Source organism: Chlamydotis macqueenii, chromosome 2, assembly GCF_036417535.1.
Source record: "Chlamydotis macqueenii isolate bChlMac1 chromosome 2, bChlMac1.mat, whole genome shotgun sequence".
NCBI lineage: Eukaryota > Metazoa > Chordata > Aves > Otidiformes > Otididae > Chlamydotis > Chlamydotis macqueenii.
The window spans coordinates 62,827,851-62,853,417 of record NC_141557.1 but is presented as its reverse complement, the minus strand read 5'-3'; the positions used below and the strand labels follow the sequence as shown (position 1 = coordinate 62,853,417).

Genomic DNA, 25,567 nt, shown 5'->3' with positions numbered 1-25,567 from the left:
TGCCTCATCTCAAGACAGCAGCAAGATTACAGAGAAGCATGCTGGACAGCACTTCCCACCTTGCTCATTCTGAGCAGCTCCCAGCCAGCAGGTGAGTTTCTCTGATGTTCTGTTCTGAAACTCCTGCGTACCCCACACAGCACCCAGGAAATAAGTGGGGTGACAAGAGCAGGAAGGCGCTGCATGACTGTTACCAGGTGAGCCATAACATCTTCTCTCATTCTCATCAACTACCTATCCAGTTCTTCTTTCCTTCCAGAAAGAAGGAAGGAAACAGCATTAGAGACAGACTGAGAACTGATACATTTAGATTTTCTTTCTTCCTTTTTTAAAAAGTGATAGAAACCTGCAAAATGCTGTCTGAAGACAGCATTTATTTTACAGTTACTGGGACTGAAAAGGGACTTGTTATGTTTCACTCATGGTACAAAAGAGAAGAAATGAGAGCTTAGCACCAAAAACTTCTGGCTCTAATCCAAACTGCTCTCCTTTTGAAAAAAAATTAAGAAATCCACCATCTTGCATATTCTCTAGCATATAAAGATGTTAATATCACCCATCTCCATTTCTTCACGCCTATGACCTAGGAATTCCTGCATCTCTGTGTACTTTTAAGTATCTGCACAGCCCTGCCACCACAGTACTTGAGCACCTCTCCACATGCCTTTACCTTACAACATTTCCGTCTACAGCCTATTGTCATCTGGCCTTCACACTGGGTAGTACCCAGACATTGTAACTTCTTCCTCCCTAGCACATCTAAGATGGGAGCAAAATATTCCAGAGGATCTTGAACCTTCTGAAAATATCACCCGAGCCTATACTAAACAAGTTACTGTCATTTTTGACACTCTTTGGCCCATCATCTGACCTTGGCCACATCTAGACTGATGTCAGAGTTTCAATTGAGCCAGTCCTCTTAATATTTTACTCTCCTTAAAGCCCCAGCATAAAGTCCTTCAGTTAACGAAAATTAACTGGTAGATTTTCATGTGAGAGGAGAAAAACATCAAATCTTAATTGCAGACCAAAAGGTTGAAAGCCTGACCCAAATAAACCTTGAAGATTCATACAAACAACTTTTGTTTTTAAAAGCTCATTGGAGGTTTTGGTACTTGGTGGAGGACTGTTGAAAACCTGAGCTTAGAAGCTCAAGTCTGATGAAACTTCTTCTGCATCAACATTATCTCTGTCTCCCACAGTCATCTCTAGTTTGAGGGCAAGTACTTGCCTTGGTTTTCTTTGCCTCATTTTATGTTGTGTCATCAGCTTCTAAAATCTCTTATGCTGGGTCCCTGTTTTGTCACATCAAGTTCATGTTTCTCTGTACCATCAAGGTTACCACCCACTCCTCTTCCTCCTTCTCAAAAAAATTACACATAAGTGGGCTGAAATTTTTCCAGCACTGTCTCCCACTCAGGGCTTCTCACTCATCTTCCATACTGTCCCCCAACACATCATACCTCCAAGCACCAGCAACTGCTCTGCCCTTCCCCTTCACGCCTCATGAGGTCCACTCTACCTCCTCACCAAAGGGAACTAGTAATTGCGAGATTAAGAGACACATGTTAGTTACATGTCAAAAAAAAAAAATCACACAAAAATGCACAAATATATATTAAAAAGTCAAACAATCCACACTCTATTTCATAACACACTGCTATTCCCATTAATTTGCTACTTTCCTGATTTTACGGTCTTTGATTTAAGGGAAACCTTTGAATACCACATAGCACAGTGGTCTTGACCAGAGATAATTAGTAATAACAGCTATATTGACCACCTTGTGAACCTCAAAGAACAGCCACTAAAAAGCTACATTTAATCTGAAAGTTTTACCCCTGCTGCTTACAACACACAGGAGAACTATGAATGAAAACAAAATATTCATACCCTGGGCACCTCCTGTGCAGCTGACAGCCTTTGCTGTGCTATCCGCAGTGTAATTTGCTTTGTACACAGCTTCAGTTTACGACAGTCTCACAGTAAAGAGAAAAAAAAAAAATTTCTGAGAAAAATGCAGTTATATAAACCCACAAAATTAGGTTGACCTTTAACTCATCTTTGACATTTTCCCTTGTCTTACAAAAAGATGCAGAATTGTTTACATCACCTGCTCTACACTGTTACCAGCCCCTGTCAAAATTTTGTGTGTTTATATATACACCTAAATACACTTGAATACACATATATACGTCTTCCTCACAGTACAACTGTGAGGCAACTGTTATAAGCATTAAAAAGAAAACAAAATTATAAAAGCAAGTAGGGGAGAACAAAGGTTTTTTTGTTCCAATAGAGAGGAAGTTTTAGCCAGTATGGTATCTGTGAACAAGGCTCCAACTGTTGGGCTCAGACTGCTGGCAATGCCAACTGAGCTGGGAAATCCACATGGAGCAGTACAGCTCAGCCATCCCTGCACATTACTGCAGAAAAAGTGTAACAAATTTTGGGTGAGCCAGAAGCAAAATCCTTCCCCACTCCACCCCCCCAAAAAAACCCTGCAGAAGTGTTCTCTGGACTAGTCTCTTCCAAAGCAAGGACGTTTCTTGGACTTCATCAGACGGCAGACACTTTCAAGGCAATCTTGCAGGGGGGTACACTTGCAACCCCCTACCAATTTACCTTGTGCAACATATGCCATCCAAATTTGTTTTCTTCCCAAGTCCAGCTGCGAGAAAACACCATAGGAGAAGAAAAAAGACAGACAACCCTTACCACAGATACATACCAATATTGCTGCTATGGCAAGGCACTTAACAAGCCTAGATGTATCTAAATCAATGTAGTTGCCTCTGTATTTCCGATTGGCTTCCTCAGTAACACCACTACTGAAATTATCTACCGTGCTACTGCTACTTTTGCCTGCTCAATACAGAAGTCTCTCCTCTTTCTATTACAATGTATTGACCATTCTTCTTAGTCACTGTCTCCATGAGATTGTCTCAGCTGTAACAGCAGCTATTAGCTGACTTACAATATGACTGATGAAGGAGAACAGCCCGATACCAAGGCAGATCATGGGGCTAGGAAAGCCATTGGAATGAGGCAGCTGTAGCCCAAAGAAATTATGCTATGGCAAGTAAGCAATGTATTTGAAAGGTGGAGTGAAAGGAGCATAAACCATTGTTGCAGTTCAGCCCCAATTGGGACCAGACTATGCAGTCTCTCTCTCACTCCCCCCATCCTCCAAGAGAACAGGGGGAGATGATATAAGGAAAAACGGCTGGAGGTTTGAGATAAGGACAGGGAGAAATCCTTAAAGTTACCGTCACGGGCAAAACAGACTCGACTTGGGGAAAACTATTCATTTATTTCTAAAATTAGCAGGAGAGTGAGACAGGGAACAAGATAACCTCCCCCCACCCCTCCCTCTTCCCAGGCTTAACATTATCTCTACTACCTTCCCCTCCCGAGCGGCACAGGGGGGAAGAGGGAATGGGGGTCACGGTCGGTTCATCACACAATGTTTCACACCGCTGCTTCATGGTCGGAAGAAGAACTCCTCACATTCCTCCCCTGCTCCTTCGTAGAGTCCCTCCCACGGGCCACAGTCCTTCATGAAACTGCTCTGGCGTGGGTCATCTCTTCCATGGGGTGCAGTCCCTCCAGAACAGCTGCCCCAGTGGGCCCTCCACGGGCCACAGCCTCCTTCAGGCCTCCACCTGCTCCAACATGGGGTCCTCCATGGGCTGCAGGTGAATCTCTGCTCCTCTGTGGACCTCCATGGGCTGCAGGGGGACAGCCTGCGCCACCACGGTCATCACCACAGGCTGCAGGGGAATCTTGGCCAGGAGCCGCATTACTCCTCCCCCTCCTTCTGAACTGACCTTGGCGTCTGCAGCTGTTCCTCACAACAGGCTGGCAGACGCCTCTCAGGATCCTTTTTACATCTTATTCCCTTCTCATCTCCTCTCCACTTCTTGCAGCCAGGCCGGGCCCAGTTGGGCCCAGTCTGCTGCCCAGCAGGAGGCCAGAGGGTGAGGCCTGCAAGGCCCACAAGGCTCGTGCCTCCCCCTCTCTGCCCCCGCTCAGCTTCTTCACATCTTCTCTTCTTTTTTTTTTTTTCTGTTTTCCCCTTCTTAAATACCTTATCGCAGAGGCGTTATCATGGGACATTCTGCTACCAATTGGCTCAGCCTTGGCCAGCAACTTGGCCAAGTCCACTGAACAAAGGGGAGCAACTTCTAGCAGTTTCCTACAGAAGCTACCACCTTAGGCCCCCCCTCACTAAACAAAACCAGAACAACCATGTAAGACAGAAAAAGCACAGATTTCAGGAAGAAGTCTTCCTCTGAAGGCACAGCACAGGAGTGAAATGGGAAGCCCAGTGAGCACTACACAGAGTTTTGAGGACTTTGGGCAGCCAGCGCTTTCACTACAAACACTCCCAATTCTGCTTGCCTCCTTTGCAAAGAACGTAAAAAATCCCAAAGCAAGTCAAACTAAAGAAACAAATCCCCTAGCCCTTCACCTGCACGAACAGCTGTGAAGTAAGGCCTTTGCTCCCAACTGCGCTAATGATGGAGGCAGCAGATTAGAGCCAAGCTCACTCTTCTTTTGGCTAGATACGCCTTCCTATGCCAACTCAAGAAAGAGCAAGCTAACAGCAAGCTAAGCAGGGATGATAAGAATGTCACAGCAAGAAGAATGTGTATCACCAAGTTACTATTTTTAAAACCCTTTTAACAATATTTTACACTATCCTCAATCTGGTTTACCTAAGCTATCATCCACAGCTCTACAAAAAGGCCTCCTGCAAAAGACTAGAACAGAGTAAGTTAAGCACTGCAGAGCAGGCAGCCTTGGCTCCAAACTCTTGTAGCTGGAGTTATAAACTCTCTATGAAAACAATTTAATTTATTTTTAATAATATTGAAACTTATTCTTTGAAGTTTAAGTCTCAGAAAATAGCAAGACTACTATAATATAAGAAACAATATGCACTTATCATACTCCTCCTCGTTCAAAGACTGCAATTAAAGTTCTTCTAAAGATTAGAAAACCAAGCTGTGCATTAGCCCAAATGCAGGCTGCCCCAGATAACACCATGCCAGGAATTACAATGCCAGGCTGCATGTATAACACAGCAAGTTACTCCCAGAAACTCTGGAAGTAACTGTCAGGTACTTCACCCTGCCTTTTGAACTGTAGATCTCTGGGGAAAATGCTGCATAGCCAGTAACTTGCTTAAAGATAAATAATCTCTCTCTTTTAAAGCTTTCTCTGAGCTTAACATACCTGAGACCTTATCTCCTCTATTGTGAAGACACCACAAAAATAAATAATTTGTGATTATTTTTCAAATACTGAAGTCAGGCATGCATACGTGCATGCGTAAGTATGTATACAACACAAAGATAAACACTCGTCCTAAAAATATAAACTCCTCTCCTTATTTAGGATTTTTTGGGGGAAAGTTTAATCCTTGTTTCCTAGGTAACCCATCACCAGCCAAGACAAACTCTAGCCCCCAAACTGGCCCTACTAATTTAGCATCCAAACAGAATAATGCCTTGCATCTCTTGGCAATTGTCTCAGTTAACCTCAGAATGACCCATTTTAGTATCTATAGTTTAACGCTTCAAAATCATGCAGGAAAGTGTAGGACACTTTCCGGTCTTTTTTTCAGTTGACTCTCTCCTCTGCCTAATTCCTGCTACACACATGAAAATGTCAGACATGTTTTCTTTAATTATCTGAACTACATTACAAAAATGCTAATATTTCAAAATGTGTGCACAATCTACTCCATTTCATAGGGCTTCCTTTCAAATACCTATTGTAGTTAAGAATAATAGGGTAGGCTGGTGAACAAGAATCCCATTTTGAAAAAAGAAACTGGTATTTCTGGATTTTTGTTCAAAAGCAAGACTTTGGAAAATCTGGAGGAGGATGAAGAGGGAGGCAAACATACAGATGGGATTTGGGAAATAGGTCCAAATTTTTAAGATCCCTGGTTTGAATTAAGGACTTTCTGCCTAGGTTTTTCCATGTCCTAAGGGAGCACCCAGTCATGAGGCTATTGCCCAGCTAGCTCAGGAGGCGTCTCCTCTCAGCATAAATTCTGCCCTTTCCAGAGGAACAATTTTGATCAAACTCATTGAAATCATCTATGTGTGTGTTTGTGAAGATGTGACCATTCACCAGTGACAACCCTTATCCCAAACAATCAATTCACAAATTTCTGGCCAGTAGTAGCAGAAAAATCTCAACTTATAATTCCTCATTTGCTACCATAAACATTATTTAAGCATACTGACATTTGTAAAGTTGACTCTAGAAATTCATCCACTTAGATGAAGCTAGGAATAATCTCAATCTCCATATGGCTTTCAAGGGAAAGTGAAGAAAAAAAAAAGGCTTCTTGTTGCAGAAGGTTTTCTAGAACCTACATGCCTGCAGTGTTCTCTCATAGCTTTTAAACCAAAACTCACTCTATTTACAAAAAGTCTGCACAGATCTAAATTACTGTAACGGGTTACAAACATGAGGAATTTCAACACAAATCACTTATTTGCATTAGAAGGAAGAATTTATAGGGAGGGAGACCAGCACAGAGTTTCACTTGAGTGCTTGCAGATCGCCTTACTGATTACAGCACTTGTAACGGAGGAGCCAAACAAGACAGAGCTCCCCGGAACAGAATTTCCCCTTCCACTGTAGCTTGACCACAAATAAATCCCTGCTTTGACATGAACAGCGGTTGTTACACATGATGAACTTCCGAATACCAGAGTTTCTGAACACCTTGTGTCTGCAGTTTAATGCTCCATAGTCAACATATCTTCAAGATCTGGAAAAAAAGGTAATGGTAGTAGATGTAAGTAAGTTGCTCTGTCATGAAGAGTTTGGTGGTGACATAAATGGGCATTTATAAACTGTTCACATTTCCCAGCAGAAGTTTAAGCTGCTCTCATCCTCCTCAAGCTACAGCAGGACAACTGTTTAGGTCTCTGAAGCGTTTCTCATCAAAGCCACAAAATGTGGGCTTTTCTTTTTTTAAGATTTTGCACACACAAAAAAAAAGAACAACTCTGCATTTTAAGCCAGATCTGTTCCCTTATTTGGTTCAAAACACAATCCCACAAAGTGCTCTGTCAGTACAACTGAGGGGGCAAAGTGGGAAGGGGGGGGGGAAGAGAAAAAAAGAGGATCAGGAATATCTTAGACTGTCACTGCTGCCAAACATCCTGGCACCCAGCCGCTGCTAGAGGGAGAAGATTTCGGCTGTTATGCCCCTTTATAAATACAATTAGTTTTAAAAAGGACAACAAAAATCTCCACACCAAAATAGGCAGAAGACAGTGCACTGGCAGTGCTCACCAGTGAGATGACTTCGCCACCACAAGGAATGGTTCTTTTTTTTCTGGCCGAGCGATCCAGGATTTGCCCTCCATTGCTGTGTCCCTTACGCATCCTGTACTCAGGAGTGCAGGGCACGCAGAGAATGATGACAGGTGAACCATAAACCACAGGCTCCTGAACAACAGTCCTATCCACAAATTCCTTATTAAATTTCTGTGTTCCTCTGTGTAGAAATAGTAGATTTCTTCAAAGACTGAGCAGTTCTTTGACATCTACCGCACACAGAAATTTAATGAGGAATTTGTAGATAAGAATATTTTAAGCCATTTTGATATTAAGTTTGCTCTATTCCCTGAATGCACACTTACTTTTCTTCTAGTACAACCTACTCCCAAGAGGGAGTGAAAAAAGGCACGAGGGACTAAATAGCGTCTCTGAAGACATAATAAAAAATTTAAGGCAAAAGAAATTTTTGAAATAACTGCTCCTGATTTTTACATGCCAAGGGGTGCAAGGACAAGAAAGGGCAGCAGTGTAAAAACACAGGCAAGGACTCATTCCAAGTTTTTATATTATTCCAAGTGGTTTGTATAAAGGGACAAAAAAAATCGGGGTGAGAGGAAGCAGAGAATTTCAAGACCAGCAACCGTTTCTTTTCAAAGGCTATACAAACTGGACATAAGGAGGGGAAGAAAAAAATTACCCAGCGACAAGTTCACAGTTTGTGACATTTACCAAGCAACCTGTTAAAAAGTCAATTAAGTAAGGAGAGGATGGCAAAATTTGCATTATCATGAATATAAAGACAGACTTCACATTTTAAAGATTAACTATGCACACATGGACACACAAAAAAATGAATCAAGTTTGCAAAGGCTACTGAAGCATGTATAAAAACCAAAGCAGCCTATGCATTTTAGAAAAAGATTTTTATGGGAAAAAGTCCTGAAACTCGTATACCTTAAGTGAAGAAACAGTGATGTTCTGAATATTTAAAATGTTGCATCTCCCAAGTTATTATCAGGCTTTTGAGTTGCAATGAGCAACAGTAAAAAAAAGATAGCTTTAAGCAGCTATTAAAAATAAAAAATGTTTCCCTGAAATACTTAGGATCTGTCTTCCTTTCACTAGTTTCTATGTCTCCATGGAATCATCCAGGAAGAACAAGACTCATTTTTTAAAATGTACAATGCAAGTAAAAATAAATCTGTCAGAATTGAATTCTGGAGTTTGGATTTTTCCCCCTGCCCATGGGAGGGAAGATAGGATCCCAATGCAGTAGATGTAATGCATACTGATCACAGAGCAGAGCAAAGAGAAAGTAGGGCACATAATAAATAGGAAAGGAGACGTTGATAACTTCAGGAATACTGGTGGTATAGTTCCCTCCTCAAGAAGGAAAATATGCTCATTACTAGCAATCTGAATGTCTGGAGGGAGACTGCACACCCTGACCCTCATCATAAATCCATGATTCACTGAAAAATTACACCTTTTCTGCCCTTCATTCAAGAGGATACAGGAAGCACCTTCACGTGGACAGCCAAGTTACATCCTTTCTTCCCCAATCCCACTCAGTATTATGTCATCTCCTCATGCAGATAGAAACTGTATGTCGTTATTTTAGTAACCAGACAAAATAAGATTTTGAATTTAAAAACATTTACTCTGAAAAATAAAACAAATTAAATTTTTCAAATGTGATTATGCACACTTCTAACAAGGCCTATGTTTGCCAATCTTAATATAATTTAAATCATTGAGCATCTGCTGCACTGCATTCAACAAGTCAAATACTAGATCTAAACAATTACTGGCTGATGCACTGGAACCAGAGTGTAGAAAGTTTTGTCTACTTCTGCAAGAACAATTTTTTCCTTTTTCAGTTTAGTTTAATAAAAATATCTCACTTATTCAAACAATAAGAAACTAACTGGGAGTTGAGTAACACTTGCTTTGTTCTGTGTCTTTGAATAATGACTGAGAGTATAAAAGAAAGAGACGACTAGGAAAAAAAACAGTAAATGAATGTTATTACAAATTTATCTAAAAATAATACTTGCGTTATATGGTTTGTTTTAAAAGCATGTTTTCACAAAATGGACATTCATTACAAATACTGCAGTTCATTTACATTTTTTAAATTTAAATGTTACTCCACATTTCTATTTTAAACCAATTTTCAACCAAAACCAGCCTGATATAAGTTACAAGTAAAAGTAATCTAATACATGACCATGTCATGTATTTTTAACATGATTTTAAAATGTAATTTGAAAGGATTACGTACTATATCAGTACTAAAATGCATAGGTATTACATTTCCTTCATCAGCAACAAAACCTACTTCAGCATAACGACTCTAATTGCTCCACACATCACCATGTGAACCAAGCTTTCTTTAGTAAAGTAAATGAAAGATACAAAATAATTTCTTTTATTCCCATATTTCTTGTTTAATAACTTAAATCATGATTTGCAAAGGCAGCTCCAAACCAAATCACCCTCACAAGAAAAAAAAAGAAAAAACCTTATACAATATAAAACTTGTTCATCACAGCTTCAATGAACTAGAGTCTTTGGAAGTCAAAGGGAGATAGCTTGGGCCTTAAAGCAGGAACAACTGTTTGTGGGACAAGACTCTGAAATTAATTCAGGAACTGATATGGCTTGCAAAAAAATCCTTCCACCTTAATCCTGTCTCTCCCTTCAGGCAATGTACTGTACAACCCTCCAGCAGTCCAGGAACGGGGCTGTAAGCCAGCGCTGCTGAACACTATGCACTGTCACCCCACTAAATGTCTAAATAATTTGTCCCAATATCTAATGTAATAATCTCTTCCAAAATAACCTATTTAGGGTGCATGTAATAGTAAAAAGTATCAAGCTGGAGGGGGGGGGCGGGGGCACAGGGAGAAGATGATGTCTATCTTCAGAAGTTTACTATCATGTCTCAGTGAAGATGAGATAGAGTGTGGGCACAGGAAAAAGATACTTAAAACACAAAGTTTGGAAGAAACAAATTTCTTATATTGTCAAAAGTACAACAGAGCGGGAGTGTTTAGTTCTTAACTTCTATGCATAGGTCGGGTCTGTCCTACTGCAGCATTCCTGTCAAACAGTCTCTGCACTAACTACCAAGGTCTATGCCATTTTGCATAACAATGCCCATCTCCCCAACACACAGGAACAGAACCGACAAATAACTCATAAACAAATGTCTTCTCATTCGTTGGGCACCTGTTAACTGCCAAACATCAGAAGTGACAATTTGGCATTCACACCGGAGGGGTGTTTGGTTTGGCTTTTGTTCTTCAGCATGCCTTGGGCCTGGAGGTTCATAAAAAATGACCCAAAAAAAAACCCATAAAAAAGGCAACTGTGAACTTACTGTCACAGAAGAAAATTAGTAAGTAAAGCTCGGTAAGTCAGAGGGAAGTTTTCCATGAGGCAGTGCTGATCTCGGCATGACAGAACGCAGTATTCATCTCACCAGACTTGGGAGATCTCCGGTCCAATCCACCAGCCTGAGCTGGAGATTCAGGCCCTTGGCAACCAAGAGACTGACCTGCCTTCAGCTTCTGTGGAGACAAGGGTAGAGCCAGACAGGAGGCCTTTTTCTTTATGGGAAACACTGAGATGTTAGATGTTTCTCCATTCCAAGTCAGGAGGAAATCACTCTTTCAGATACCAGTATTCAAAGACAGGAAGCCTGAGTACCTAATTAGCCTAAGGGCTAGCGGGCTTGCTTCAGGCTCCTACTGGGGACCCCCTCTCCTGCCTGCAGCTTGGCATCCTGAGAGAACATCAGAGCCACTTTGCTCAAACTGATACACTCTGAGATATCTGGAAAAGCAGGAACCTCCACCTCTGTCTCTCATATCTCTGAGTGCCATGGTACTGGTTTACAGCCTGTGTAACGGGACAGTTTCAGCTCCGGCCTTTACAAGGCTAAAAGCACTCCACAGGCAGAAACAAACTAAATGGAGGGCAAAACAGAGCCAACTGCATGTGTGCTTTTAGTGATGGCAACAGGGGATCAAGAACATACTGGAAAGCAGGAGCACCTAAACTCCCTGCCCTGATTAATCCTTGCTTAGCAGTCCCATGGGACACAGATACGGAGCACCTAGGTTCCACTGCTTCGTCTTCCTGCTTCAGAGCTGGGATATAAAATGGAACATCCTGTGTCATCTCCCAGAAGCAAAGAGCCTGGGGAGACTGGCTAACTGGAATGTAGCAAAGGTCTTTCTTCTTTCTCACTTGAAACATCCATCTAGGGATTGAAAACCCTTTTCCAACAAATGTATCTTGGGTGCATCACTGCTCGCAAAGTGGGAGTGTGGAGCAGGGGGAAGGCGGGAATCTTTCAGTAAAATAAAGCTATCCCTAATTCTTTTCAGTCAAGGATGGTCAGTGTAGTGCATTACAGGGGAAAAGCAAGATATTTGTGTCTAAATAGAAAAGGTTTTATACAGCAGTGAAAATGGCAAAGAACTGATGCTTCAGTGGTAAATGCCTTTCAATGCCCAGCATAAGGAAATGTCTTGTTAATATCTCATTATTTATAAATAAGAGCTTCAGAAACATAGACTTATTAAATATATTCCCTATTTCTACCTTAGTAGAAACTCGTAACTTCCTATTTCCAGTGCATTTTAAATAAAAGAAGGCTAATAAAACATATAGGACATAAAACGTAGTGGAAAAAATAAATCAGGCTGAGTGCAACAATCGGGCTGTACCTTGAGCATCACCCCCACATATAGTTCATAGAGCATATTATGTCAGCTCAGACATCCTGCTGTCACACCAGCCCCTTGTAACACCATTTTAACTGGGACCAAGTGAGAGCTGCCACCCAGCTCAGCATTTCTAAGTATCAGACTTCGGGTCACTTCATTGTCCATTCCTCCCACTCTGTACACTGCAGTGGGTATGGTTATCTCAGTAGGCTCATTTCCAACAGACTAAGACAAACTGTAAACAGAAGCAAAAGTCCTGAGCAAATGATGCCCACAGGGCCTCAACATAGGAAATGAGCAGCTTTCCGGAATGACAGTATGTCTGTCTTTCATATGGAGTCCGTGTACAAGAGTCAGCAGCAGAAACTTGAGTGTAGGCGATGTCCTCATCTCTTCTACTGGACATAACTCTTGATATGCTGACTCTGGTGATGTGATCATGTTTTGAACTGTTGATTCTACACCACTTACATAAATGCAAACATAACATTCTTTAAAAATAAATGAAATCTACAAAATGTGGATGTACCGGGATCTGTAACAGGATCCTCAAAGTGCGCTGCAGCCAGAATTTTTTTCCCTAGCAAGCTGTCTAGACACTCCATTATGTCTGAGCGGGCAGCACTGGGCAACAGCGCTTCTTTAAGCACGCACCATGTCATCCAGTGTTACAAATCACTTGGAGGCGAGGGGAGGGGGGGGGGGGGCGGGGGCGCGTAGGGTGGGGTGAGCTACCAATGCATCTGTAGTAACAACTAGAACCACCTCAGCTCCAAAGTTTATTCTGAAGTCTGTGAGTAGTTGCATTACCTTTTAAATGTTTAATTACTTGTATTTTTTGCACTGAACTGGCAACTTGGCCATCAACTAGCAAATCATCACTTCTTTTCTCACCTGTTTGCTTACAGAAAGTGAAAGACATCAGATAAGCAGTAAAGCAGGATATCACATGAAAGCTAGACAACTAATTCTCACCACGGCTTTAAACTTACCTATTGCCTTCTGGCATTACTAATGCTTTTATGTGCTTGCACTGGTAAGGTCTGCCCCCTACAGTTCCTGAGCCCTACTAGCGAAGTTGAGGGAGTGAAGCGATAACCACAGAACAGAAAGGTATGAGTTTGGGAGCACCTAAATTAGTGGATTTATGCAAGTCATGTGACACAGATGGGAAGCATCTGAGGGTGTTGAAGGTGCTGGCTGATGTCTTTGCAATGCTGCTCTATCATCTCTGAAAGGTCATGATGATTGGGAGAGGTTCTCTATGTCTGCAAGCAGGGGAAGGAAAAGAAAAAAAAAAAAAAATCACACCCGTCTTCAAGGAGGAGTGGATATTGTTTGCAGTGCCTTTAACAAGGGTGTTGTCAGTCTCCTACAGTATCTTTATCAGCAAAATATCAAGAGGTAAGTAGACAATAGAAAGAGTAGATAATTAGCTGGATCATCAAGCTCAAAGAATTTTTCCTCTCAAAGAAAAAGTATACAATTTATGACGAGTTACAAGGCAGCCCACAGCAACTGATACTACAGCCAACATTTTAACATATTTTATTAACAACCTGGGTGATGGGAAGTTCATGAATGATACCAAATTAGGGTGAATGCGTGATAAGCTGAGGGACAGCACTGTTATTCAAAGGGATCATATCTGGAGATATGGGCTGACAGGAACATCATGAAGTTCAGGGTTATAACACAGCTGGGAAGGAATAACCCCACACCACACTACAGGTGCAGGTAGCTAATTCCCTAGAGAGCAGTTTTGTAGACTGGTGGAGGGTAGCCCAGCAGACAATTTAAGCATGAGTCAGCAGTATGTTCTCATGGCAAAGACAGTCAATCACATACTAAGCTGTACAGCTGAGCAAGTGTGTGGCCAGCAGACAGAGAAAAGTGTTTATTCCTCCCTATTCAATACCCGCAAGACTGTACCTGGAGTAACGTGTTCAGTTTTGGGTTCCCAACTACAAAAAAGACATTGGCCTACTCGAATGAGTCCAGTGGTGGGCCACCAAGATGATTAAGGGCTGAGGTACCTGGTTTAAAATAAGAGGCTGAGAACCAACTTTGTTCAGCTCCAAGCAGCAAAGGCTTCTTGCTGCCTACAGCTATCTAAGGGGAGAGTGTAAAGAAGACGGAGGCAAGGTCTTCTTGAACACATACGGTGACAAGACAGGAGGAAACAGACTTGAGTTCCAATAAGGGCAATTCCAGTTAGGTGGGATGATGGTCAGACACTGCCACAGGTGCCAGAGAGACTATGGAATGTTCACCTTTGGAGATACTCACAACTCACCTGAAAATGGCCCTGAGCAACCTCATCTAATTGGACCTGCTTCAAGCAGGTGAATGGACCAAATAACCTCAGAGGTCCCTTCCAAGCCAAATGTTGTGGGTTTGTTAGTGAGAGGGGGCCTAAGGTGGCAGCTTCTATATGAAACTGCTAGAAGTCGCTCCCCTTTGTTCAGTGGACTCGGCCGGGCCTAGGGCGGACCTGCTGCTGGCCAAGGCCGAGCCGATTAGTAGCAGAATGTTCTGTGATAACACCTCTGCGATAACGTGTTTAAGAAGGGGAAAACAGAAAAAAAAAAAAAAGAGAGAAGAGAAGATGTGAAGCAGCCAAGCGGGGGCAGAGGGGCAGAGGGGGAGGCGCAGGCCTCCCCCTCTGGCCTCTCGCCAGGCGGCCAACTGGGCCTGACTCGGTCTGGCCTGGCTGCAAGAAGTGGAGAGGAGATGAGAAGTGAATAAGATGTGAAAAGGATCCTGAGAGACATCTGCCAGCCTGTTGTGAGGAACGGCTGCAGACGCCAAGGTCAGTTCAGAAGGAGGGGGAGGAGTAATGCGGCTCCTGGCCAAGATTCCCCTGCAGCCTGTGGTGAAGACCATGGTGGAGCAGGTTGTCCCCCTGCAGCCCATGGAGGTCCATGGAGGAGCAGAGATCCACTTGGAGCCTGTGAAGGACCCCGTACCGGGGGAGATGGATGCCTGAAGGCGGCTGTGGCCCGTGGAGGGCCCGCTGGGGCAGCTGTTCTGGAGGGACTGCACCCCATGGAAGAGATGACCCATGCCAGAGCAGTTTCACGAAGGACTGTGGCGTAGGGGTGGGACCCCACAACAGAGCAGGGGAGGAATGTGAGGAGTTCTTCTTCCGACCATGAAGCAGCGGCGTGAAACAACGTGTGATGAACTGACTGCAACCCCCATTCCCTCTTCCCCCCTGTGCCGCTCGGGAGGGGAAGGTAGTAGAGATAATGTTAAGCCTTGGAAGAGGGAGGGGTGGAGGGAGGTTATCTTGTTCTCTGTCTCATTATCCTGCTGTTTGTAGTAATAAATGAATAGTTTTCCCCAAGTCGAGTCTGTTTTGCCCGTAACGGTAACTTTAAGGATTTTCTCCCTGTCCTTATCTCAAACCTCGAGCCCTTTTTCTTACATTATCTCCCCTGTTCTCTTGGAGGATGGGGGGAGTGAGAGAGAGACTGCATAGTTTGGTCCCGATCGGGGCTGAACTACGACACCAAATTATTCTGTGACCTTGTTTAAAGAACGAATCTCACCATTTGGGACTAGAGGTAACCAAGTATACATGTGGCATGTTCAAGAAGCAGGCATCTGCAAAAGCTTCTCACATCTACCAAACTGAACAACAGCTTTGCTGCATACATGTTCCCTGATCTGCAGGACAGGCAGACAAATCAATTGTATTTGAACATTTAGATGTTTCAGTGCTGATGTTATTAAAGCAACTAATTATTCTGTCTCCCACTACGAAGGAAAATATTTTTTTCAAAATCTCTGTTTATTCACTATTTCTATAGTGAATACTGCAGCCCTAAAAGCAAGATCAGACTCCTCTCCCAGGTTCCAGTTGAGTGGCTCAGCAGGCAAGATTTGGAAACCCAAGAGTACCCTCATGTGGCTAAATGTTGCTATGAGCACTCTTTCCTCCAGTTAAAATACAGGCATGCCAAGCAAAATTCACATTTTATTCACAGATTTATTTCTCCACCACACCACCAACTAGAAGCAGTACTTGTGCCAAAAGTAATATTTCTGCTGCTGTACAATTCTTCCAACAAAACCAGCTTAAACAAGCCATCTTCTTTTCACAAGACTACAGCTGAGTGACAGGCCTCACAGGGACTGACAGCCAAAGGGCTGGGCAGGGCACCAGCAGTCAGAGCCACAGAGAGCCTGAGCAGGCACTCCAGAAGCACTGCGCTGAGCCTTGCCTCCTGTGATACCTCCTGCTATTACTACTCATGCCAAGCTGGAGAGCCCCCTTTACCACCTGCCTCTTTCTCCCAGTGCTAAAGGACAGTTTTCCCTCAATTTAAGATAAAACCACCATTTCCTGGTAGCAGACAGGGATTTTTTTTCTTTTCCCTGTCCACCTTTTTTGTTTAATAAAGAGAGGCTGAGAGAACAACAGCTGCACTCCTCCTTCCCAGCTTCCCCAACCACTGCAGTGTGCGCTTCACGCTGCATGGCAAAGCAAAGGCCTCCCCACCGTACGAGCCTCGCTCACGCCACCTAACCCGCACCCACAACCTGCCTGTCCATCCCCATCCAACCACCCTTCCCCCAGCTCTTTCTCCTTGTAGCGGGTAGGCTTTCAGAACAGGCAGGGGCCCCTCACCTGGCAGATCAGTTTAAACTGTAAGCACAAGCACGATAAACTACATTAGAAGTAAATTAAAAAAAATGGCCTGCTTCTGTTTTCATGCTGAAGACGATCAAAAGCAGTAGCAAGGCTGGTGCAAAAGGAGGGGTTAGAAGGCTCCTAACTCAGGTCTGAACATATCACTCTGTCACCAAATAATGTCTTACTGAAAACATTCTGACTCAGAAGAGATTTTACAAGTCTCTGGCTGGCTGTTTTCCCTACTGCCTGTAAGCTGAAAACTTAATTTTAAAATGTGGTAGCCCCAGAAACAACACCATCCTCCAAGTTCCCTGCCCCTGATCACTAGTAAACACATGTAATACCTTCTTCTCAACTCCCTCTTTTAGGAATAGAGAAGATGTATATTGTTTGGTTACCACCGGTGACAGGAGCCAGATGAATTAACATGTGTGATGCAAAGCATTACAAAGCTAATACAGCTGACAAAATTAATAACAATGTATTTCTGATTATTGTAGAAGTACTCTTCATTAGCTAATACAATACATATCATTCTCTGAAATGGAGAAGTGAGTAAAATGAACAAAAGAACTGTATTTTCAAATTGCATTGGGTGCTCTCACAACAAACCATTGGCAGAATATTTTATTTACAATCCCATAGTAGCTTGGATTGGAAGAGCCCTCTGAAGGACATCTGGTCCAGTCTCCTGTTCAAAGCTATCCTGTTAAAATTTAAAAGTGGACGACATTTCACTTTACCAAGTGGTACTTTGACCTTTCAGATCAAGAATGGGTAGATTTTTAAACTATGATGATGAACCAGTTTGACTACAAGTTATTGTGTACAACGCAATAATATATAAGCAAAATGTTACTGCCCACATTATGCATGAGATAAGAATAACCCCTTCAGCCCTTAAGGCTTTGGAGGTTTCAGTTTAAGAACCAAAATAAGTTGTGGATGGCAGCTCCAGTTTCTCAAGTCTTTTGAAAAAAACTTTTGCAATGACCCTTCCAATGTGGCCTTCAAAGTCCAGGTATGCTACTTACACTTATCACTGAATATTTCATTCAGTATATCAAATGGCCTGGTGGACAATATGCATCTAATATGAAACAACCACTATAACACCAACTCCCACATACAAACTCAAACAAGAGAAACGTTACCGGCCAGACAAGGTTTTCATTGTCAAAGATGCCATCTCTGGTCTCTCAGCGGAAGCCTCAAGGGAGAAATTCTTTTTTGTCAAGTTGCCAATTGACAAGCTTAGAAACTAGAACATCAATGGTTATCAAAAATTATAGACACTCTAGAACTGTTGGCTTTGTTGCATGCTAAGAATATTTCCTGAAATGCAATTCACCCATCCACATTCCATGGTGGGTGTTCAATCCATTCTCCATCCCACAGGGTACAACACCTGACAAGTGGCCGCTATTCTACTCACTTAACCATCTAACTACTAAAATAAACCAATTAAACTTGGAGAAAAGTAGCTTCCAAGCTGAATGGGGCTTGAATCTCATTGGTTCTGTTTCAGACCTGCACAAGAGCTTACACAGCTGAAAACTTTTTTTTCCCCAAGTAGCCTGTTAAAGGACATTACCTCTCTGCCTACCAATCTTAGTCTCATCTAAAAAGAAGATAAAATTATGCACATTCCAGTCCGAAGCCTGAAATCAGCAGGAACCTGTTCAACCATCATAGTACTAATCAAAATTCTGGAAATAGAACTAGGTGCTACCACCCAAACAAGACGCCTCTCCTAGACAAAGAGAACAGCAGGTCAGCAGCCAAGAGCTATTTACCTGGCAGATACATGTCATTCCACTTTTAGATGACAGTCAGACCCAGTAAGAAGTCAGCATGAACTGTGCTAAGTAATATGAAGTAACAGGCTCTCCATAGATCACACATATTAATCAACCAGAAAGCAGGATTAAGACAGGAGTCCTTGGCATTTCTTGGTCTCTGGAAAGAACTGGCCTTTTTTTGGATATAGACCACATTCCACCACCTTACCTTTCTCCAAGAGGAAACTCAAGACAAACCATTTGAGGCAAGAATTCTTGGATCTCTAAAAAATAACTACTCAGCGTAATACTATTTAGTCAGTCTAGACAAACAGCCTCTATGCAGATGTTCATCAAGTGATGACAAAAAGTGTAAGCAGCATGTTCAGGAGGAGCAAGGGGGATGTTTCAAGTTTGTCTTTCCCAAGTAACTGTTACAAGAAAGTCCTGCTTTCCTGGAAATGGCTGAACATTTGCCTGCTGATGGGAAGCAGTAAATAAATTCCTTATTTTGCTTTGCCTGTACAGGCAACTTTCGCTTTACCTATTAAACTGTCTTTATCTCAGCCCAGGAGTTTTCTTTTACCCTTCAGGTTACCCTCCATCCCACTGTGGGGGGAGTGAGCGAGCAGCTGTGTGGAGCTTAGCTGCCTACCAGGGTAAGCCCGCAACACAGGGACAGGTGTGTTATTCCCTGTGGCTTTACTACAACTGTAAGCAAAATGAAATTGTAAGTAAAATGTTTCACTAACATTTTTCTTTGAGAATAGAATAGGTCACTGTAACCTTTGGAATGTACAGGCACAGCTGGAACCTATCACCCTTGAAGAAAAGGAGGGATTGATACCAGACTGAAAGAACAAGTTAAAGACAGAGAAAAGATCAAAAGATGCTCCAAGCTGAGCAATCGCTGAACTTAGCTAGATAACAATGTTTTCTTTTTTTCCTTAGATAAGCAGCTCTTTGCTTAAGGCCTGAGCAAGGAGGATAAGGGTTTCAAACCAATTTGGGCTGGTAGATATTTGGCAACAGGTTTAGGATGTATATTGAGCATGCGCCAGCAAAGAATTCAACTAAAGGACACTGGCTTTTGGGGGTCTGCAACCACCAGAGACCCCCAGAGCACCACCGACCCATTTCACTATGCATACACAAAGGACATTTAGATACGCTAAATAGTTCTAGGAAATGTGATTAATATACTAATGATTTCTCAGAAAACTAATTAATATGTATATATAACCTCTATATATTTTCTTTGTTTTCAGACGATGGCATGCATGTTAGGAGGAATTATTCCCTGTGCATCCAGCACTGCAATAAAGAATGCCTGCTTCCTAAAACTCCAAAATTAGTCCTAGAGAGTTTCTTTTGACTGACTTTTACGGTAACACAACTACTGATATCATGTCTGTAGTTCATGAATGGAGCAATAAATCTGAAATCAGCTTAAGACTTCAAAGCTATTGCCTCATACTTTATGTATCACTCATGCAGATAATGTCAGTCTCTCCTCTTCCTACTGGTGAGTTCATCCATGTCTCCCATGAAAACAGCTGGTGATCGCCTTTACTCTCATGCATCTCGCCACTTGTCTCTCACATATAAACCTGCTACATGCCACGCATTCCCAGAGAGACCTGCCCACCTGGATCCCTCACCACAGCATCTGCACGTCTGAGGACAGATCTATTGCAAGTCTCTCTCTCTCTCCCTTCCTTGCTCCCCGACAGTTGCCTCCGGTGTAGGGAAATGAGGCAATAAAAGAAAAGCCAAGTAACATGCTTTCATATAGAGCTCTACATTCCACCCTGTAACAAGCACACAGGAATGTGGCAAATGTGGTCCCATCCCACCACCTCATTGTGGGTGGTAAGTGTGTGTGTTTCTGGGTGTCTCATGTTAAGGAAACAGCAAACAAACCACTGGCGGGGGGGTGGGGGGGTGGGGTGTGTCATAGCTGCACAGAGAGGCCTCAACAATCACCTACTATTATTTCTGTTCCTCCCTTCCCAGCTGTCTTTTCTAAAAGGAAAATGTCTCTATGGAATATAGAATTTAAGTAGATAAACTTATTCTTTCCTGCTGTAACTTCTGAATAATGCTAGATGCGCCTGCAAAAAAGGTATGCCCTCCTACTGAGTAACTGACAACACTTTCCAACAGGACAGCAAAGGCCACAGTACAACTTTTCATTCAAGGCCCATTAGCCCGAGGAGCTGAAGACAGATTTACACTAAATGGAACTTTGAAGTTTGAAAGGGAGTATCTACTGAGAAATATAACATTGGCCCTAGAAAACAGACTGACCCAAATCCATTTTTTCTTGAGTTTTCTGAAAGAAAACTATTTTAGTATTGGTTTTGAAATGGTTCAGGAGACATAAATTCCCCATGAAAATAAAAGAACAGTCTTTTTAATGAAACTATTCCCTCTGTCTGTATCTGTAGTTAAAAATAAAAGTTATCCATTCAGTATGCAAAAGATTTGTAAATACCTTTTTAAAAAATTAATAGTGTTCTATTTGAACTAAATTATTCTGAAACGCCTGAATAGTAACTTAGACCTCCTGGACAGACAAATTATTTTCCAGACTTTGTTTGTTTCATCTGCAATATCAACTAAAAAGAAATCAAAATTATGCATAAAAAAAACCCACAAAGATTCTACAGTTTTTAACTTAAGTATTTACTTATAACAAATTGAAAAACGCCACTTCATCCTTAGAATTTCCATTTCTTGTTTTCTTTTGTCTCCTGAAAAGGTCTAAATATTGATGCAGAGAAAGACAAGTGCAAATGACTGTTCCCACCATACACAAAACAACCAAAGTGCTGATGCAGCCAGGTGCCATTTCCTCAGGCAAAGTAGACCTCAATTCCTCAACAACTAGAACTCCATTAACAAACAGAAAAAAAAAAAAAAAAAGTATTTTCAGCATACTAGTTTCAGACCATGCATTCCACTCTTTAAACCATCAGGACATAATTCTGCATATACACTATATACAAACACCTCAAAACATTTCTCATTTGTTTACACCAGTACAGACTTGCCCAGCCCAGTCTTTAAACTTCTGAACAGTAGTCTAAGACTGTCCTGTTCCTTAGCAGTAATTCAACTTATCCCATTTTGCTAAGCAATTCCAAAATGAACTTCAAGTAACATTTATTAACCAAATGTTTCAGACTTAAGTCAGTTGGATTAAGAGGTATGGTGCTTTTTTCTACAAACTTCAACTTTTTAAGCTATCAAACTACCAAGCAAATGACTTTTTAACAAAAAAAAAAAAAAAAAAAAGGAAAAAAAACCTGAAATGAGTAAGAGGTCACATTAAGTTACTTATTTCTGTTTAATTTTAACCACTCAAAGCATTTTTAAATAATCCACTCAATCACAAGTAGCAGCATAGACAGCTGTTTCTAGCTCTGACACTGTAAATAAAGCATTGCTGAATACTAGTAAAAGACAAGAGGAATAAAGGCACAAGGAAGATAGGACTGCTTAAAGTTTACATTCCATTGGTTAGTGTTACAAGCCAGTGAGAATGACTAGAAACAAGAATTAAAGACAAACAGAAAAATAAAATAGTCTTGATACTAAGTCCAGAAAAAAAAAATGTTTTGGAAACACAAAAGGAAAAGGTGCTTTGCAAAATACTAGTATCACATCAAAACAGGTACGTCTCCCAAAGTGTGCATTTTGCCCCTAAATCTGAAAGAGGAGATCCAGAAGATGAATCATTAAAAGAGAGTCTATTTAACCTTAGCAGGAATGGACTTACGGCTTCAAGAAAGCACTCAGGTTAATATTACTCTTTGGTAGTGTTTCTCAGAGCTAATTCCAGTTTAATTAACTGTGTGTACTGACCAACATAGAAGCAGAGACTCTCCTTTTGCACCAGTAATATTCTTCTTTACCTTGCATTTTTTCAGCTGACTAACTCGAGAATTGCAACAGAGCATAACTAGTATCAATGTGAGATTCTTAATCAGTTCAATTAAAATCAGTCTAAAAGTTGACTTTGGGGAACTCCTGTGTATTGGTATAACTTCCTTAATGCCATACGCCAACTAATTTAAAACAAAACTTCCACACCTTGACTAAAACTGTCTTCCCAAACTACTAAGAGTTGAAAATACTGCAAAGCTAGTTTGTACCTAATATTTCCTCCTTCTTAGGCAAATAAAAGAAGGCAGATTCCAACTCTGAAACTGAAGATTGGAAGCTCTCAATTCAAGCGTTACTAATGCCCAAATAACAATTTTGAGGTCGCTCTAAGGAAAGAGAGGAACAAGCCAGAATATTTCACAAAGATGCCGGCATTTTGCTTGAATATCAAGTGTTGTGGGAAATTTCTTATCTAGCATTTTGAGCAATACTGAAAGATACTCCTGTATTTTTCACAGTTTCCTCCAGAGTCAGAGCTGGAAGAGGAGGAATATGAGCCTCAAGAGATGAATCCCTGTATCATGTATTATTTTGCTTGTCTAGCTTTGGGAAGGAAAAAGGAAGATATCATTGAGACATATAATGTGGTGAATTCAACTGTCTTCAAAAAACTGGTTTCTGAAATAGAGCTGAAAGCATCTTTTCCTCTATGAAAGTTAAAAGTGGGGAAGGGAAAATAAAATAAAATAAAATAAAAAATCATGCACCAGGTTTTAGTATATAAAGCTAATGCAAACATTCTCTATAGAAATGATCATACAATCATTTCCAAAAACGGTTACAAAAAGTAGCAAAGCATGAAATAAGCAGTTGAGAGGACAACTTCATGCAGAATGGGTTTGTACAGTACATACCCAGATAGGATCTCTTGGGAGGTGCTTTGATTTCTTCATCCTTACTATCTGCAGCTACATAAAAAAGTTGAGGGGAAAAAAAAAAAAAAAAGAAGGAAAGACAAACAGACTTGTATGATTAAATGCAACAGTGGGTCTTTTAGTCACAGTTTAGTCAGTTAGTACATTTTGCTTATAAAAAAATAATAGCCAAACAAAACATGCCAGAAATGTGAGTCTTCATGCTTTCTATAAGGCTCCCACCCCATGATGTTAAGATAGGGTCGAGCAGTAGGAAGTCCCAGAACAGTCTCAATGCACAAACCAACAGCAATGTACCTAGGGGGAGAAAATGAGGCCTTAAAAACAGTGAAATAGACAGCTTAACTCTTACTTTATATACCTTCCATGATCAGAGAAAACAAGCTGTTACCTCAGCAACACTGAGTGTGTAGATATGTATGTATAATCAGCTAAGACAATGCACAGTTGCCTGTCCTCCTCTGGAAAATGCTGTTCTAAAATAGTTTCAAAAGCCTGAGCTTAAGCCAATCACATCAAGGAGAGAGTAGACCCCATCTGCAACCATTCTGCATGCTACATTTTTTCACTCTAGCCTTCCCCTGCCTGTTGAAAACCATGTATTATGCAAGAGCGCTTTCCAGTGCCAGAAACAGCTCTTCAAGGGATCAGAGTGCTATAATAAGATACAAGTTATAAAGCAGGTTAAGGCAACCAGCAGTTGGAAGGAAGACAAAACTGGATGAATGACCAGAGGAAATAATCTTCATGTAAAAACACGAGAGCCCATGTTCTTCTTGAGGAGCCTGGGCTGTACTATAATAAGAAGAGAGGTCTAAGAGCCCGTTTTCAACAAACACTGTCCACTGGTTTTCAGTACAGTTCATACATTCAGGGTGCTCAAAATCTGTCACAATGTCTTGAGCATAATTGAAATTGTGTATTTTTTGGAGAGAGGTGGAAGGCTTATTTAGGAAAAGAGGGTTCTTCGTAGAGTGTCTGTCACTCCAAGAACATGAAGAGACTGCTCTGGCCTGCCAGTCACAAAAGTGACCAGATGTTTTTAGCTGTCTGTATCTGTGAGCACCTTGCTTCAGACTCCTCTTGATTCTCAAGTCAAGACATGGCACATGCACATTTTGCTTTTCAATGTTTAGCTCTCTAGCACCATTGTGTCTCAGAAATACTAGAGCGCTGTGAACAAAACAAATATAATAAAAGAAACTTACCACTGGACCTTGAGCCTTTCTGTACGAGCCAACAACACAGCATACATATGGCTGCACAGACACCAATTTGAAAGTGGGCAACAAATAAGGAGAGCTATTGTTACCACAACAATGGTACCAGGAGATCTGCATTAAAGCAGTCAAGATGCAATTAAAGTGGCATTAAACAAAGGATGAAAGATGAGGAGGTATTGTTCATGCCTGCTGATTTCATCTGAAGACTCCTCCACATAGCTTTCAAAGTATTCATATGCAGGAGAGAGAACTGTCCTGTCACTGGAGGTTCTAAAATAAAGTCAGGGTTTGTTGCTTTCTTGTTTTGTTTGCTTCTTGGTTTGTCTGTTTCCCCCGCTCCAATTCAGAACAGTTAAAAACAGGCCATACAGTCCAAGTTAAAAAAAAACAAAAACAAAACAGCTGGATATATAAAAAGGACTTACTCTGTCTTCAATTAGTACATGTAATTGCAGAACCAAGTTTATGTATCCAGAACAAAAAGTCAGAGAAGGCAGCAGAAGCACAAGATGGGCTCCGCCACTTTCAACTTACTTTCCCTTTGCAAGACTAAAAGGGAAGGGGAGAAATCCCATAACTGAGAAGTAGCTGAGAGAAAAAAATAAAAGATTATGCAAGTTTTCCTAATAAGTCCTCTTTATAGAGCCTATAACAAATAATCAAACATTACTGGAAAGAGTCCAGGGAGACTGTATTTTTCATGCTATGATAGTTACCCTATAAATGAACATACCAGCATTTTGACTGAATGGCTTTATGCCTATGTTCCGAATTGCTAGTGATACGTATTTTAACCCAGTAACAGCACAAAACAGACTAGAGAATACAGAACAAGCTTGTCAAGATTAGGAGAGACTGCTCCTTAATGCTTCAATAAATTTTAAGCAGATTCCTTCTGAAGCAGTTACGTAAGGAACCTTATCTGTGAGAATTAAAGAAAAAAAAAAGTAAAAAAGGCAACTCCCACATAATTCAAAACAAACTGGTAAACATATACTAATGTGACTGGGGGTGAAACACCACATTTAATAGTAACAAAAGA

The 25,567-nt window shown here is 41.4% G+C and overlaps 1 protein-coding gene across 3 annotated transcripts in view; it reads right to left on the bottom strand.

The window, feature by feature from the left end:
- The window catches only part of SLC66A2 (solute carrier family 66 member 2), a 65,850-nt gene that overhangs the window by 27,667 nt on the left and 12,616 nt on the right, over window positions 1-25,567 (bottom strand). For 2 of the 3 annotated variants that reach the window (XM_086743130.1, XM_086743132.1), the window contains exon 4: window positions 23,282-23,335. The exons of the other annotated variant lie outside the window; for it this stretch is intronic. In XM_086743130.1, the coding sequence (XP_086599256.1) occupies window positions 23,282-23,335 (54 nt within the window). The remainder of the gene's footprint in view (window positions 1-23,281; window positions 23,336-25,567) is intronic. 3 annotated transcript variants of the gene reach the window in all.